This window comes from Trematomus bernacchii, unplaced genomic scaffold (assembly GCF_902827165.1).
Source record: "Trematomus bernacchii unplaced genomic scaffold, fTreBer1.1, whole genome shotgun sequence".
In the NCBI taxonomy this organism is placed as follows: Eukaryota; Metazoa; Chordata; class Actinopteri; order Perciformes; family Nototheniidae; genus Trematomus; species Trematomus bernacchii.
In genome coordinates this window covers 509,704-527,514 of record NW_022987680.1, presented here as the reverse complement: position 1 = coordinate 527,514, position 17,811 = coordinate 509,704, and the positions used below count along the sequence as shown (strand labels likewise).

Sequence of the window (17,811 nt, the reverse complement as noted above, 5' to 3'; positions counted from 1 at the left end):
CCGGTGTCATCTTTCCTGAAACTGACGTGCTGTCCGTTTTACAAACAAGTTATCTTTCTGCTTCTTCACCCTCTGAATTTTCCTCCCCGTCCCTATTCCTTCAGCCATCACAACAACAATCAAGTCAGATCTGTGAAATTAAACACCTCTCCCCAAAGCGTGACTTCCCTATTGAGGGAGTGGGGCAGTAGGGCCTAACCCGATTGGCCTAATATACTAACATGCAGAACGTATGGTATGTTTGAAAAAGACTAACCATCTATCCAGTTCAAGCTGTCTTTAAGATGCGACATCGCGCTCTGACTTTTTCCGTAAAATCGTGACAAACTATTACTTATTCTTACATTTGACCTCTTGCTGCTTGGTTGAAAATGATAGATGAAAAAGCTACAACGCTTAAAGAACTTTCTAAAAACTCTCAATTCTACAGATGAATCCCCACACTCAATGCAACAAGTCCGCCCCCCACTCAGCAAATCATCTAAAACGAAGGACCCCACTAAGACGACCGTTGAAAACTAGCCAGGGATCTGAGAAAAACCAAGTCTCCCCCGCGAGTTGCAGCCAGGAACAAACTCCTGTCTCCTATCATCACCACCATTGTGGACACCCACATATTGCAGTACTACTGCTGCTGATGTTACTCCTGGGGCCAAGACGTCTCTGTTTATGAACATAGTGAAATCGGAGTTGGTTGATATTCTGGAGAGGGTGCTGCATCGGTACAGAGAAAAAATCTGCAATGGATGCCGAGTCAGTCACCCCGGCCAGAGGCAACACGATTGTCTGAATGACATTCCAGAATATTTCTTCAGAAACAATTACAACGCGTTAATGAAAAGTCTTTGGCTCGCCGACTTCATTACAGTGAATGACCAGAGTCTTAATGATAAAAACATTTACACGGCTGAATGGAGGATCCAAGGCGCTTCGGAGGCTTTTCTGTACAATCTCAAAAACTGCAGACGCCTCAAGGAGAGACTTGAAAAGATCCATGCCGAGCTGGATGGATAGGAAGAAGACTAATAACCAGCGGTTGATTGAAGCCGGGGATTTTTTTTTTTTTTCGATACTTTGACTTTTCTTTAAAGTAAAATAAAAAATGGGTAACTACTATGGAAAACAATCTGTATATATCTATCAGAATGCAGTCAATACCTGTTTAATAAGTGTGTTGTTGATGACGATTGAAAACAGAATGAATAGTGATCCCCGTGTAAACAGAACGGCTGAAGTTTGTAAACTAGAAGACATTTTGGATATCGTTCATTCTGGCAGTACTATTCCGGGTCATTGGGAAACGATTGTAAACGAAACTTTTAAAGTGGTACTGGAATCTTCATTTTCCGAAACATTCTGTAACATTACCGAAGAAATGAAACAAACACCAAAAGTGTATCATGTGCTCGCATTGTATGCTCTGTTTGTAGATGTAATGCATCTTTGTGTCAAAAACAGCATACACATGAATACTTTGGCCGAAGTGCAAAAACTCCATTATAATATTTCCCTTCATCTGGGGGATTCTGTGCTGGAGAAGATCATGGGGATGTTGCAATCAGTATACATGTATTACTGCTTCCTATGGGGTGAAAAACAATAAATTGTAAATATGAAATTCTGCAAATAATAAAAAGTGTTTTTACATTTTTAAAAAACTGTTGTCTTCAAATCATAGTATAGTATTTCCTACATATCATTTTTTTAAAAAGAGTCACAGTATAGAATGTCTGAACATTTATTTTTAAAAGTACTAGTATAGTATGTTAAAAGTATCGTGAAAAAAGACCAAGTATAGTATGTAGTTAAGAATTATATTATATATTTTGTCTGCAATGTCAGTATAGGATCTCAAAAAAAAAAAAAAAAAAAAATGAGAGAAAGTCATAGTATAGTTTGACAAAAAGATCTTGAAAAAGTCATGACATTGTGTGTTGAAATGGTTTTGAATAAACACATCAGTATTTTTAAAAAGTAAAATGGTATCAAGTGCATCAGACAACTCAAATTACTCAATTTGAACCATATTATAAATAAGTAAAGAACGGTCATAGTATATAACAGGGCTGTTTAATAGTTTTCGGCGTTTCAGTGTTTTAGTGTTTTCAGTGTTTCAGTGTTTCAGGGTTTTGTGTGTCAGTGTTTCAGTGTTTCAGTGTTTGTGTGTCAGTGTGTCAGTGTTGCAGTGTTTCAGTGTTTGTGTGTCAGTGTGTCAGTGTGTCAGTGTTTCAGTGGTTCAGTGTTTTGTGTGTCAGTGTTTCAGTGTTTTGTGTTTTTGTGTTTCAGTGTTTTGTGCTTCTGTGTTTTTCTGTGTCAATGTTTTCAGTGTTTCAGTATTTCAGTGTTTCAGTGTTTCAGTGTTTTGTGTGTCAATGTGTCAGTGTGTCAGTGTTTCAGTGTTTCAGTTTTCAGTGTTTCAGTGTTTCAGTGTTTTGTGTGTCAGTGTTTCAGTGTGTCAGTGTTTTGTGTGTCAGTGTTTCAATGTTTCAGTGTTTCAGTGTTTTGTGCTTCTGTGTTTTTTTGTGTGTCAGTGTTTTCAGTGTTTTCAGTATTTCAGTATTTCAGTGTTTTGTGTTTCAGTGTTTCAGTGTTTTGTGTGTCAATGTGTCAGTGTTTCAGTGTTTCAGTGTTTTGTGTGTCAGTGTAAAAAGTTACAAACGGATGATGAAGAAACAAATGTTTCCAGCATCCGTTTGTAACTTTTTAGGAATCTGACTATCTTTTAGAATTGCATCAGATGCTATAGCCACCTCAAAGATACGTTTTTTTTTTAAATGTTTTTCTCTCGTCCTGACTGAAACACTGAAAACACTGACACACAAAACACTGAAACACTGACACATTGACACACAAAACACTGAAACACTGAAACACAAAACACTGAAATACTGAAGCACTGAAAACACTGACACAAAAACACAGAAACACAGAAACACAAAAACACTGACACACAAAACACTGACACACTGAAACACTGACACACAAAACACTGAAAACTGAAACACTGCCACACTGCCACACAAAACACTGAAACACTGAAATACTGAAAACACTGAAAACACTGACACACAAAAAACACAGAAGCACAAAACACTGAAACACTGAAACATTGAAACACTGACACACAAAACACTGACACACTGAAACACTGACACACAAGACACTGAAACACTGAAACACTGAAAACTGAAACACTGAAACACTGACACACTGACACATTGACACACAAAACACTGAAACACTGAAACACTGAAATACTGAAAACACTGAAAACATTGACACAGAAAAACACAGAAGCACAAAACACTGAAACACAAAAACACAAAACACTGACACACAAAACACTGAACCACTGAAACACTGACACACTGACACACTGACACACAAAACACTGAAACACTGCAACACTGACACACTGACACACTGACACACAAACACTGAAACACTGAAACACTGACACACAAAACCCTGAAACACTGAAACACTGAAAACACTAAAACACTGAAACGCCGAAAACTATTAAACAGCCCTGTTATATACTATGACCGTTCTTTACTTATTTATAATATGGTTCAAATTGAGTAATTTGAGTTGTCTGATGCACTTGATACCATTTTACTTTTTAAAAATACTGATGTGTTTATTCAAAACCATTTCAACACACAATGTCATGACTTTTTCAAGATCTTTTTGTCAAACTATACTATGACTTTCTCTAATTTTTTTTTTTTTTTTTTTTTGAGATCCTATACTGACATTGCAGACAAAATATATAATATAATTCTTAACTACATACTATACTTGGTCTTTTTTCACGATACTTTTAACATACTATACTAGTACTTTTAAAAATAAATGTTCAGACATTCTATACTGTGACTCTTTTAAAAAAAATGATATGTAGGAAATACTATACTATGATTTGAAGACAACAGTTTTTTAAAAATGTAAAAACACTTTTTATTATTTGCAGAATTTCATATTTACAATTTATTGTTTTCACCCCATAGGAAGCAGTAATACATGTATACTGATTGCAACATCCCCATGATCTTCTCCAGCACAGAATCCCCCAGATGAAGGGAAATATTATAATGGAGTTTTTGCACTTCGGCCAAAGTATTCATGTGTATGCTGTTTTTGACACAAAGATGCATTACATCTACAAACAGAGCATACAATGCGAGCACATGATACACTTTTGGTGTTTGTTTCATTTCTTCGGTAATGTTACAGAATGTTTCGGAAATGAAGATTCCAGTACCACTTTAAAGTTTCGTTTACAATCGTTTCCCAATGACCCGGAATAGTACTGCCAGAATGAACGATATCCAAAATGTCTTCTAGTTTACAAACTTCAGCCGTTCTGTTTACACGGGGATCACTATTCATTCTGTTTTCAATCGTCATCAACAACACACTTATTAAACAGGTATTGACTGCATTCTGATAGATATATACAGATTGTTTTCCATAGTAGTTACCCATTTTTTATTTTACTTTAAAGAAAAGTCAAAGTATCGAAAAAAAAAAAAAATCCCCGGCTTCAATCAACCGCTGGTTATTAGTCTTCTTCCTATCCATCCAGCTCGGCATGGATCTTTTCAAGTCTCTCCTTGAGGCGTCTGCAGTTTTTGAGATTGTACAGAAAAGCCTCCGAAGCGCCTTGGATCCTCCATTCAGCCGTGTAAATGTTTTTATCATTAAGACTCTGGTCATTCACTGTAATGAAGTCGGCGAGCCAAATACTTTTCATTAACGCGTTGTAATTGTTTCTGAAGAAATATTCTGGAATGTCATTCAGACAATCGTGTTGCCTCTGGCCGGGGTGACTGACTCGGCATCCATTGCAGATTTTTTCTCTGTACCGATGCAGCACCCTCTCCAGAATATCAACCAACTCCGATTTCACTATGTTCATAAACAGAGACGTCTTGGCCCCAGGAGTAACATCAGCAGCAGTAGTACTGCAATATGTGGGTGTCCACAATGGTGGTGATGATAGGAGACAGGAGTTTGTTCCTGGCTGCAACTCGCGGGGGAGACTTGGTTTTTCTCAGATCCCTGGCTAGTTTTCAACGGTCGTCTTAGTGGGGTCCTTCGTTTTAGATGATTTGCTGAGTGGGGGGCGGACTTGTTGCATTGAGTGTGGGGATTCATCTGTAGAATTGAGAGTTTTTAGAAAGTTCTTTAAGCGTTGTAGCTTTTTCATCTATCATTTTCAACCAAGCAGCAAGAGGTCAAATGTAAGAATAAGTAATAGTTTGTCACGATTTTACGGAAAAAGTCAGAGCGCGATGTCGCATCTTAAAGACAGCTTGAACTGGATAGATGGTTAGTCTTTTTTCAAACATACCATACGTTCTGCATGTTAGTATATTAGGCCAATCGGGTTAGGCCCTACTGCCCCACTCCCTCAATAGGGAAGTCACGCTTTGGGGAGAGGTGTTTAATTTCACAGATCTGACTTGATTGTTGTTGTGATGGCTGAAGGAATAGGGACGGGGGAGGAAAATTCAGAGGGTGAAGAAGCAGAAAGATAACTTGTTTGTAAAACGGACAGCACGTCAGTTTCAGGAAAGATGACACCGGTTTTTATGCATGACATGCCAAATATCCTGAAGCCCTACAGAAAAAGGTATAAGTATATTGTGTTGAAAATATCGCAAAAAGTCGTAATATTGTATAATGTATTAGTTGCATGGTGTATTTTGATAAAAATCACTGTGTAGTTTTTCAAAAATATAATGGAAAAAAGGAGAGAAAAAAAACAAATATCACAGTATGTTGAAAATATGAAAAAAGTAATGTTGTGTTAAAATAACATGAAAGAAATCAAAGTAAAGCATCTAAAAACATATATTTAAAAAAAAAAAAAGTTATGTTAGTCAAGTCAAGTTATCAAAACCGCATTGTTTCATCGAAACAGTGTTAAAATCACAAATTCTCCATTTAGAGTTTGATTCTTTAAGAAACTAATTTCATTATAAATTAATGAATATTTTACCAAGTTATAAAGTTTTGCATCAATTAAAGTGTAACTATAAGTATCTTTGTAGGAGAAAAAACAAAAATCAATCAAGTTACTAGAAAATGCCTTTAAGAGTCACAGTCTTAAAGAAAATCTGTTCAGAAAAAAGTACTACCTTCACTTTTTTAACTCTTTCTCATAAAAAAGTCCCCTTGATCTCTTCTCCATCATAATCTTTGAGTTTGTAAACAGATGGTTGACGAGGTATGCATTCGGACGCCGTAAATAATTAGTCGGTATAACTCTGTTCATATTTTTTTTTTTATCAAAGACCCTCTCGCCTTGGAAATTCTTACAAGTTCCCCCTCCTCAAAGTTCATTTCCGTAGCATCTTTCCCCCACTGATGCTAGTGACCCCCCTTTGTATGCTAATTACCCCTTTGTTCGAGGTGTTATCACATGTAGATGTGTTCAGTTAAACACTGAGATTTTCAACATGCTCCTCTCCAAAATGATTTTTTCATATTCTTTTGACAAACTATACTTGACTTTTTTTACGGAAAATCATGACAAACTTTAATGTGACTTATTCTTAATTTTACCATACTAAAGTAAGACTTGAAAATACTATATCGTTGTTTTTTAAATTATATTTCAACATATAAAACAGAACTTTTGTTTGTGTTAACATAACATTGACAGGCTTTTCCTTGATCATTTCAACATGAAATGAGTTTAATTTAATTTTTTAAATGATATTTTAATATAGCATATTGGCGGAGATAATAATTTACGGGCCCTTTGAGTAGAATGTTAAAAAGTAAGCTAGTCCCAGACTGTAGGGCCCACTCCTTAGGTTGGCTCCACTTAGGTTAAATTACTTTAGTTAAAATGAGGACAGGCTAATTAGATTGACAACAAAGGGTCTGAGAGTCTCACAGTTTTGTCCTCCCAACAGTGTAAAATCAATTTGATGCAGCAGTGAGTCATTGCAGTTCATTATGTGTTTGAATATATCAAAATGTTCTAAGAAATGTTTTAAAGCACCCAGGACTCTCATTTTTGCCAAGACATGACTTAATACACGATGCAAGTTTTAAAAGCTTTTGCCTGGAAGTAGCAGATTAAGTGATTTAATGGTGGAGCAGGATTGTTAAGAAACCCAATTCCTTACAAAAGTACTTTATATTCTACCAAGAAAACGAATTCCTTACAAAGTACTATTCTATCAGTTGTAAAGTGTTGCACACTTCAAAGTGTATCTAAAAGTATCCTAGTAACACAAACAAAAGCAAGGAAGAAAAAAAAGAAAAAAATCAGTAAAGTCATCTAACAAAACATATATTTAAAAAAGTAATGTTAGTCAAGTCAAGTTATCAAAACGGTATTGTTTCATCGAAACAGTGTTAAATCACAAACTCTCCATTTAGAGTTTGATTCTTTAAGAATCTCAATTCATTACAAATTAATGAATATTTTACCAAGTTATAAGTTTTGCATCCATTAAAGTGTAACTATAAGTATCTTTGTAGGAGAAAAAAACGAAAATCATTTAAGTTATTTCCAGAAAACTGGATTGTTTTACTAAAATCCCAAAGTGCCTTTAAGAGTCACAGTCTTAAAGAAAATCTGTTCGTCTTAGTGGGGGTCCTTAGTTTTGGATGGTTTGCTAATTGGGGTGGGACTTATTGCGTTGAATGTCTGTATATTCAAAATATAATGGAAAAAGGAGAGAAAAAAACAAATATCACAGTATGTTGAAAAATATGAAAAAAGTAATGTGTTAAAATAACATGAAAGAAATCAAAAGTAAAGCATCTAAAAACATATATTTAAAAAAAGTAATGTTAGTCAAGTCAAGTTATCAAAAACTGCATTGTTTCATCGAAACAGTGTTAAAAATCATAAACTCTCCATTAGAGTTTGATTCTTGAAGAAAACTCAATTCGTTACAAATGAATGAATATTTTACCAAGTTATGAAGTTTTCCATACATAAACGTGTATCTTACAGTTCCTTTATGAGAGAATTACGCACAAATCTGTCATATCAAAACATTCTATTGCAGTATTTTATCTGTTTTATGTGCACTGTTGGAGGAGCCTGTGACCTATGTTTTTCATTGACATATCTACACTGTAGCTAATGGGCATATGCCATAAAGCCTTGAAACTTGAAAACTTAAAATGATCAGAAAACTGCATTGTCTCACTGAAAACAGCTCTAAAGAAAACCCAATTCCATACAAAGTACTTAACTTTCTACCAGTTGTAAAGTGTTGCTCACTTCAAAAGTGTATCTAAAAAGTATCTTAGTAACAAAAACAAAAGCATTAATGTTAACAACACCTCAAAGGGCGGACTCCTGAGTTCCGTAATGCCCCCCTAACATGACACTTAGATTATTTTCATCATCCAGGGCTCAACCCAAGTAAATGTAGCCTCATGTAACTTCATATAGGGATTCATTAATAGTTGTGTGAAGTAATTAAACATTACAAAATACAATATCAGGGGGTCATTAACATATTTTAAATTATTATTTTCCTCTCAGAGAGACTTTGCTGTAGTTAATAAAGTAATTAAACATTAGTTCACAAGCCATACAACTTAAGAGAACATCCTTAGTTAACACAAATCATATTAAAAAACTAATCTAATTTAGAGAGGACAATAAAAGTTTTAGGTGACTTAGTGAATGAGAATTAACGGCTGATAGGAAAATCAGGAGGTGACAGGCAGGGGGGAGGGGATGGGGTGTTAGGGGGTGTGAGGGGAGACAGTCTCACACATCCAGACTCCATTTTTCATGAAGAGCCTTAGACGGAGGGTCTGAACCCGGCACAGATACTGCACCCGTTTCTTGACTGGCGCTCCCGACGGATGGCGGTAAGTTGTCACAGGCGTCTCGCTGATTAAACCCATATCGATGCGTCTCTTTGCCATTTTCGTTTTTGAAAGTTTAGGTGACTTGGTGAGTGGCTTTTTATCTAGTTTGCACGGATTTATTTTTCATCTAACTCCACCCTCCACCTCTATCTTCTGACATCACAGCAAAAGGAAGGGGGAAGGGGTGAGAGGGGGTAGAGGTGAGAGGAGGACGGGGTGCGAGACAGTCTCACACAACTTCAAAGAGACTACCTTAACACTAATTACAAACACTGATCAAAGGACATACATCAAAGGGCTAATTAGATTGACATCAAAGGCTTATAACACACCGGTACACACACACACCTACATGTTATAACACCTCCCACCTTACATCAAAGGACAGACATCAAAGGGTCTAATTAGATTAGACAACAAAGGATCTACTACAATGGGGAGTTCACACCTACATGTTACAAACACCTCACCCCTCACATCAAAGGATAGACATCAAAGGGTAATTAGATTAGACAACAAAGGGGGCAGACATCAAAGGCTAATTAGATTATACAACAAAGGATCTACTACAACAGGGAATATCACACCTACATGTCACAAACACCTCACCCCTCACATCAAAGGATAGACAACAAAGGGATCAGACATCAAAGGCTAATTAGATTACACAACAAAGGATCTACTACAATGGGGGAATATCACACCTACATGTGATAACACCTCGAACAAAGGGGCTCATTAACATAATTAGGGGGCGGGACTTAGCATAAGTAGTAGTACTGATGAGGCAGGTGTGACCTGTCACTTTTTATGCATACTAATGTGATTGAAGGGGCATTTGTAATACTACTGAAGCTCACCTGGCCCTCTCTGCGATTCACAGAGGGCCCGCTATAGTAACTGAACGAGAGAGTAATGTCAAATGACAGTACAATTGACCAATCATATCTTCCCTCTAAATGGGTGGGTTTTATTATCGCGGACTAGATGACAAGTTCCGCCCGCTGTGAAACTTTTCTTGTTTCCATAGCAACAACAACTTCCTGTCAACAGCGTGAACTCGCCTTCAAAATAAAAGCATGCCAAATTACACTTAAGACATACAACTGCAACGAAAGTAACAAACACAATGCAATATCATTTTCAATGTCAAAGAACACAAATTGGGTTCACAGGTGTTGTTTTGTGTGGTAGAGGGTCGCTGTCATTGATGCGTTTTGCACCCTGGGCCGTTGTTTTGATATTCCGCTGAAGTATACGCTGTGACGTAATAACTCTTTTTTTCTTTTTTTTCGAGGGAAGGTGTGGGGGTCAGAGGGCCTAGGTATAAAGCTCACGGCTCGCCACTGTCTCTCACACATACATGTATACTTCTCTTGCATACATATATTGTCTTCATACATACATGTATTCTTCTCTTGCATACATATATTGTCTTCACACATACATACATTCTTCTCTTGCATACATATATTGTCTTCATACATACATACATTCTTCTCTTGCATACATATATTGTCTTCATACATGCATATATTATTTATTTATTTTGCGCATGAGAGCAAAATGTATAAATATGAGCATTAAAATATATGAATATGAGAACAAAATCTAAAAATGTGTGAGTGAAAAACGTATAAATGTGTGAGTGACAATGTATGAATGTGTGCATTGAAATATGATGATATGAGAGCAGAATGTGTGAGTGTGAATATATACGTGTGTGAGAGTTAAAATGTATGTATGTAAAAGGAGAATGTATGTGCGTGAGAGGACCAGTATGAATTACGGCCTGTACGGCCCCTCATAAACTTCTCTACATCGCCTCGTTCACACATTAAGTCAACAATACAAATACAACTATTTATATAAGCATTTAGTTCAAATAAGATTTAAAATGCTCACAGGTTTTACACTTCTTATGCAATGTAAACTACATTTATTACGGAGTTTATGTCCGAGTCAACAGACTCACAGATCGTTAGCTACTGAGAGGTATGCAAAATACACTGCATGTAGTACGACACAAACCTCAACTTTGGATTTTCAAAACAAAATACAGTAAAACTATGGTCGGCCCAAGTTTAACTCTCTGAGGTCTAAGCCCTAGATTCCACCGGGTCCGTCTGCGGCGCGTTACGGGCGCGTTACGGGCGCGTTACGGGCGCGTTACGGGCGCATTACGGCTGCGCCACGGTGCTCACGGCGATCGCGGCCACTCTAGTCAATGGGTGCTATTCCACCACACGCTGCGCGTTACGGCTCAGAAGCGGCTCGGCGCAGGGCTCCTCTAAAATTAGGATCGAATCCTATTTTTGTCGCGGCGCAGCCGTAACGTAAGGTCGGGCAGGCAGGAAGTGGAACCTTCAGAGCATATATAGCATATGTATATATATATATATATATATATATATATATATACACACACACAAACTAATTTTGCAGACCCTATCCCTCCGTAGTCTTTCAAGTAGGAGGAGAAATGCCAGCGTTCTCCTCCGGTTTACAGGCACTGTGTAAATTATATATATAGAATAATTATGATGATGAATGCATTTTTTTACCACTAAAATACAGCAACACATCTTTGATTCATGTCGTTTATAACTGGAATATTACAATTATTATTAACTTTGTCTGTACAAAGTAGCCTGTCCAGGAAATATGCCCAAATCAACAAAAACTGCGAGCCGGCAGGCAAGACGCTCCGCTTCTGAAATGCTTCTGAAATGCTTCTGAAACGCGCCTGGTAGGGTATGACGCCGGAGGAGGCCGGACCAAAACCGCAACGCGGCGCAGACGGACCTGGTGGAATCTAGGGGTAAGCCCTTTTTTCACATGATAGGCTCGCCTGGGCTTTTTTTGTAAAAATGCTATTAAAACATGAACCTTGGTGACCATCGGGCTGGCCTGCATGGTCTGCCTACAAAACAAAAATAAAAAAACGTTTATGCAGCCTCAACAACAGCCTCTGATCATCAACAGACTTCATGCAATGCTTCATTGGATGCATATATTATAATCTTTATCTCACTCCTAAATCTACTTTCAGCATGGATAAATGTTTTATATGCTTCTTGAAATCCTAAAAAACACATCGTTTTTCTAGAACAGATTACAAATCGCCTGAAAATGTTACAAACAAGTGGCAACATGTGTGACGAAGGTGTTGCGCTGGGCTATATCATGCAATCGAAACTTAAGCTCGCTCCATTGCGGAGATATTCCCGCGAGAGTGCGGAAAATTAAAATAATGACCCTAACCCCCCCCCCCCCCCGTTGACAGGGGTCGCCACTGTGATTTTGGGGGTCGCGGGCTGGAAAGTTTGGGAACCCCTGTGTTAAGAGACGCAAGGCCAGTCTACCAGCCTGGGCCCGGCCTCCATGCTTTCAACTACACCCTGGCAGGAACTGGAACACGTTGTCACATGTCCGGTGAGGAAGCAGGCCATGCAACAACTGGGATGTTTTCAGCTGCCAGGAATTGTGTACAGATCCTTGCAAAATGGGGCCATGCATCATCCTGCTGCAACATGAGGTGATGGTGGAGGATGAACGGCACAACAATGGGCCTCAGGATCTCCTCACGCTATCTCTGTGCATTCAAAATGCTCAGTTTGAGCAAAAATTATTTTGTTATGCAAACCGCTTGTTACATCAGCTGTCCGAGGGTCTCAGACGATCTTGCAGGTGAAGATGCCAGATGTGGAGGTCCTGGGCTGCTGTGGTTACATGTGGTCTACTGTTGTGAGGCCGGTTGGATGTACTGCCAAATTCTCTGAAGCGCCTTTGGAGACGGCTTAAGTTAGAGAAATGAACATTCAGTTCACAGGCGACAGCTCTGGTGGACATTCCTGCAGTCAGCATGCCAATTGCACGCTGCCTCAAAACTTGCGACATCTGTGGGGTTGTGCTATGTGACAAAAGTGCACATTTTAAAGTGGCCTTTTACTGTGAGCAGCCTAAGGCACACCTGTGCAGTAATCATGCTGTCTGATCAGCATGTTGAACACCTGTGAGGTGGATGGATTATCTCATCAAAGTAGAAGTGCTCACTAACACAGATTAAGACACATTTGTGAACAATAATTGAGAGAAATAGGCCTTTTGTGTTCATAGAAAAAGTCTCAGTTCTTTGATTTCAGCTCATGAACAATGCGAGCAAAAACAAAAGTGTTGCGTTTATATTTTTGTTCAGTGTAATTATTGATGCATTAAAGTGTATACTGCAGGGTAGCTTGTGAATTTATTCCAGGTGTAACGTAAGTCTTATTTAAGTGTAGTGGACTAAAAGTACATGATTTACCTCTCAATTTTCCTTTTTTGCAAACTAGCATAAATGGAAATACTCAAGTAAAGTACAAGTATCTCAAAATTGTACTTAAGTACATTACTTGAGTGAATAAACTTAGTTACCTCCCACCTCTGAAAACGTGTGTGTGTGTGTGTGTGTGTGTGTGTGTGTGTGTGTGTGTGTGTGTGTGTGTGTGTGTGTGTGTGTGTGTGTGTGTGTGTGTGTGTGTGTGTGTGTGTGTGTGTGTGTGTGTGTGTGTGGCGTAACCCCACCCTGTGTTAGACTGACACACAGACCTGCAGTTCTTAATACATCATCAATGACACAGACATACATACATACAGACAGACAGGGTGTAGTCAATCTGGAACGCAAGTCACACACAGTCACATTGTTGAAAATCTCCTCTTTACCTGGATCACCAGGCTATCAATCAAGTATAGACCACTCCCCTACCCAAGCCTTTATAACCCTGCCCTCTAAGGCCTGTATAATATAATGTTAAACAGCTTATTGATCCAGTGTATTAATGTGCCCACCACCTGTTCAGTAAACCAAACCGCCATCAACTATTGTCTTCACAAATGTTTTAATAAAGCAAATTATGTGTTTCCTTCTTTGTTCGTTCCAAAAAGGTCCTCTGTTACTTTGAGGGCTGCTTTTTAATATTTACCCAGAAGACATTAGCAACATACATTAATGACTGTGTAAATGTACATGACACATCTGTGTGCAATTTAGACAGGGATCTATTCTTCTTGTATAGATGTTTTTGTCTTAAATCACATGCACATTTATTTTATTTTTATTGTTTGCAATGTACATGATTATATTCTGTATTTATTTGCATATGTATCACTTAATTTGAATGAAAGCATTCCTTTTCCTCTGCACTTTTCGTGTTGAATTTGCTGGTCCTTATAATGATGACACAGTGACATTGTGTGTAACAATAGGCACGTTCACACCAAGTACTTTTCCCACAATAGTTCATGAGAACTTTAGTTCATGAGAGCTCTTTTAGTTCTGATGAACTAAAGCAGATCGCGTTCACACCAAAATGAGTTCCTGGGAGTGGATTAGGCAAATGAACCGCTGACGTCACTTCTTCTTCTTCTGCTTTGGGTTTACTGGCAGGCCACAAACAACTTCACGGCGAGTACAGTAGGTGGCGGTATGCACCTTAAAGTTGCAATCCGCCAAAAAACCGAGAGAAAAAGAAGAAGAAAAACCTCCCGCGCCCACTTGCTGTAAATGAGGCGTCTGTTTACCTTCCGACCTCAGACATGAGCTTCGTCTGAGTTATTTAAGCAAACAGAAATACAGATCGTCGACCAGTCAAATGCAATAGCAATGCTGATTCGGAAGCGAAGGCGGTTAAGAAGGATTGAGAAAAGGATTGGACGACGACATGCACGCGCTACGCTACGTGTGAAATGAATAAACTGTGCCAGGTGTGTTGTATGCACACTAAATAGGCTCAGCAGCTAACACACCTTTATTATATATCCTCCTGAGAACAACTGCATCCGTCTGCCATGAACCCTACAGAAACCTACGTGTTGGCCCTGACACACCAGGCAGTCACCAGAGAACTCGCCGACATCCAACACCGACAGATCCATCGACGAGTTCTCCTGCGTCTAGGCCGTGTGTCGCACTGAAATACACCGCTTTACTTCAGCCGAGCACGTACGAACTGCGCATGCGTGAGTGGCAATAAGTGCCCTTACCAGCAGGCGGTGGTAGTGTGTATTCGTCATTCAAAATAGGCAACAACCGGAAGAAAGAGAAGAAGAACAGACTGTGATATAAACAAACAGCAAATAGCGGGTGTGTTCCATTTTCAGTCTTGTCCATTGAAAACATGTATCGTGCGGCACTGGGGATATCAGCCATTGGAGTGTTGCTTGTGCAACACATTATCAAGAAACAGTATCTCAAGAGGCAGAAGCGACGAATTACGAGAAACCGCACTAAATGGGTGAAATCGTGGATACTGCAGCGAGAGGCTCATGGGGCTTTCCCGAACCTGTGTCGAGAGCTGTAGTCACATAAAAAGCCAGATTTCCGAAATTTTGCTCGGCTTTTTCCTGTTCAGTTCCACATGTTGGAGGAACTCCTCACTCCAATCATCCAGAGGGAAAACACGAACTACCGGGATTGCATCTCCGTGGGGACACGTTTGATGGTTACGCTGCGATTTTTGGCAACAGGTATGCAAGCTAAAGATGTTGCTATATTTGAAATTGCAGCCAGCACCTTGTATATTATTGTATATTGTGCTTTAGTAGTAATACCGCAGTGTAATGTAGATGTACTAGTGTAAGTACAAAGCCAAAGTACCAAAGTACTGCTTGGTTGCTTGAGAAATTACCAAGGGATCAATAAAGCGTTATCATCTTTCTATAATAATGCATGTTAAAATATTTCATTATTATATGTTGTATCATTTGTCTGAATCTTCATAGTACTTAAAGTAATCAACTATCTTGTAAACTATAACCTGTAGTTTTGTAGCTAATGAGTGTTTTGTTCAGCTGCTTGTGTAGATAACTCAGTTATGTGTTTGTTAATATTTGCAGGGGAAAGCTTCAGGAGCCTTTCCTACCAGTTCAGAGTGGGAGTGTCAACCATCCGGCAATTCGTTCCAGAGACCTGTAGAGCCATCTACGAGGTTTTAAAAGAGAAATACCTGAAGGTATGTGTGGATACTTACTAGTTTTACTGTGCAAACGGTATGTAATACAGTGAGGTCTGTAGGCATTTGAACAGCAAATGTTTGGTTTGCCATATGAAACATGGCTCTTAAAAAATATATGTTTTGTTTTTCAGTGCCCAGACACAGTGGAAGAGTGGCAGCAAGTAGCTGATGGATTCCAGGCTCAGTGGAACTTCCCAAACTGCCTAGGTGCCCTGGATGGGAAACACATCAACATCCGCCCCCCTCCAAGAACTGGATCAACCTACTACTACAACTACAAACATACATTTTCCATTGTGCTAATGGCACTGGTCGACAGCAACTATAAGTTCTTGTATGTCGATGTAGGTTGTAATGGGAGGATTTCAGATGGTGGTGTGTTTGGTGGATGCTCACTGCAGGATGCCTTGGAGAATAGGACATGCAACATCCCTGCACCTGCACCACTTCCTGCTTCTGACGAGGTGGTTTGTTACCACATTGTGGCAGATGAGGCATTTCCCCTGAAAGAGTACCTCATGAAGCCCTATCCGAACCGCAGGCTAGCTGTAAAGGAACGCATCTTCAACTACAGGCTGTCGCGGGCTCGGAGGGTGGTAGAAAATGCCTTTGGCATCCTAGCCAACCGTTTTCGGGTCTTCCTAACCACCATAAACATTCAAGACACTGCCACAGTGGAGGCCATTGTTTTGGCTGGCTGTGCTCTGCACAACTTCCTGCGCACAGAGAGCTGTAGCGCATACATGGCGGGAGTTGTTGACCAGGAAGGACCCGATCATGAAACTGTCCCAGGAAGCTGGAGACAAGACCCTGACCTACGGCAAGCCACCCTGCCACCCACCACCAATAACTCAGCTCGAGCCAAGCAGCACAGGGATGAACTGTGCCAATATTTTAACGGTATTGGTGCAGTGCCTTTTCAGTGGGATAAGATATAGTACCATCTTTTTCTCCCATGGTGGTTTGGCTCATAAAGGGGTTGTGTTGTGATATTATCCTCCAGCTTTGTGAAAGTCTATTCTTTGAAAGCAGATTTGGGTTCTCTGTTGATAATAGCTCATTCTGATGTTGTGTGTGTCTGAAGGTACAAAATAAATGTTTGCATTGCCTATCCTGCTATTTGTGTTTATTCTTTTAATCACACAGCGATAAGAAACAATAACTATGTGCCTACATAACTGTCAGTTGCAGCCCTAGCATTAGTATTGGTTATAGTAACAGCTACAACATTAAAATAGTTCTAGGCAGATTGAGGAGGAGAATGGGAGAATGAACAGAGGGGCAGAAACATCCATCTGAATAATAATAATAACTGTATTTGTATATCACCTTTCATACAGGGGATTGCAGTTCAAAGTGCTTCACATCAGTAAAAAATAAGACATAAAATCTGTGTAAAACAAGCAGCAAAGCATAAAGTGGGATAAAATAATGCAGATATATTATATCAATATATCGATATTGTAATCCCAACAGCCCACCTTGTTTATGGTTTGATTCAGTTTAGTAGAATATAAAATACATGAATGATGAAAATGAGCAAATAAAGTGCAGACACACTATACTATTCACCTGCATAGTCTTATGAATTATGGCTTCTATATTTTGCTATAATGTATTTTAAAGCAGAAATACACATCTGTGCCGTGTTTTCTTTTAAAACCAAACTGGTTGTCAGCTGTGGTAATATACCTTTCCAGCCTATCCAACATGGTCAATACAAAAGGAATGTGATCTGTAGTGGCCAACTCATATCAAAAGTCAATGTTGTCAAGAGAAGCGTGTGCATCAGCTGTGCATATACAGTGATCAAGCCATTATACAGTATGCCATGCTTCACTAATATATGTAAAGCTTTTATCAGGTATTAGAGATTTACATGACAGTATGAGAATATTATCGTCAAAAAAAATACAGTAAACATTTGCCCACCCGAGAGTTATCATCCGAAATG

General features: G+C 38.9%; 1 protein-coding gene across 1 annotated transcript; it reads left to right on the top strand.

Moving 5' to 3' along the window:
• The first annotated feature begins 15,823 nt into the window (after positions 1–15,823).
• On the top strand, positions 15,824–16,936 carry LOC117487646 (protein ALP1-like). Its single transcript, XM_034136283.1, has 2 exons — positions 15,824–15,854; positions 15,989–16,936. The coding sequence occupies exon 2, from the start codon at positions 16,160–16,162 to the stop codon at positions 16,793–16,795; it is 636 nt and encodes a 211-aa protein (XP_033992174.1). The 5' UTR covers positions 15,824–15,854; positions 15,989–16,159; the 3' UTR covers positions 16,796–16,936.
• Positions 16,937–17,811: the final 875 nt, after the last annotated feature.

Coding starts and splice junctions, on each gene's coding strand:
- LOC117487646 (XM_034136283.1), top strand. CDS start 16,160: ATGGCACTGGTCGACAGCAACTATAAGTTCTTGTATGTCGATGTAGGT.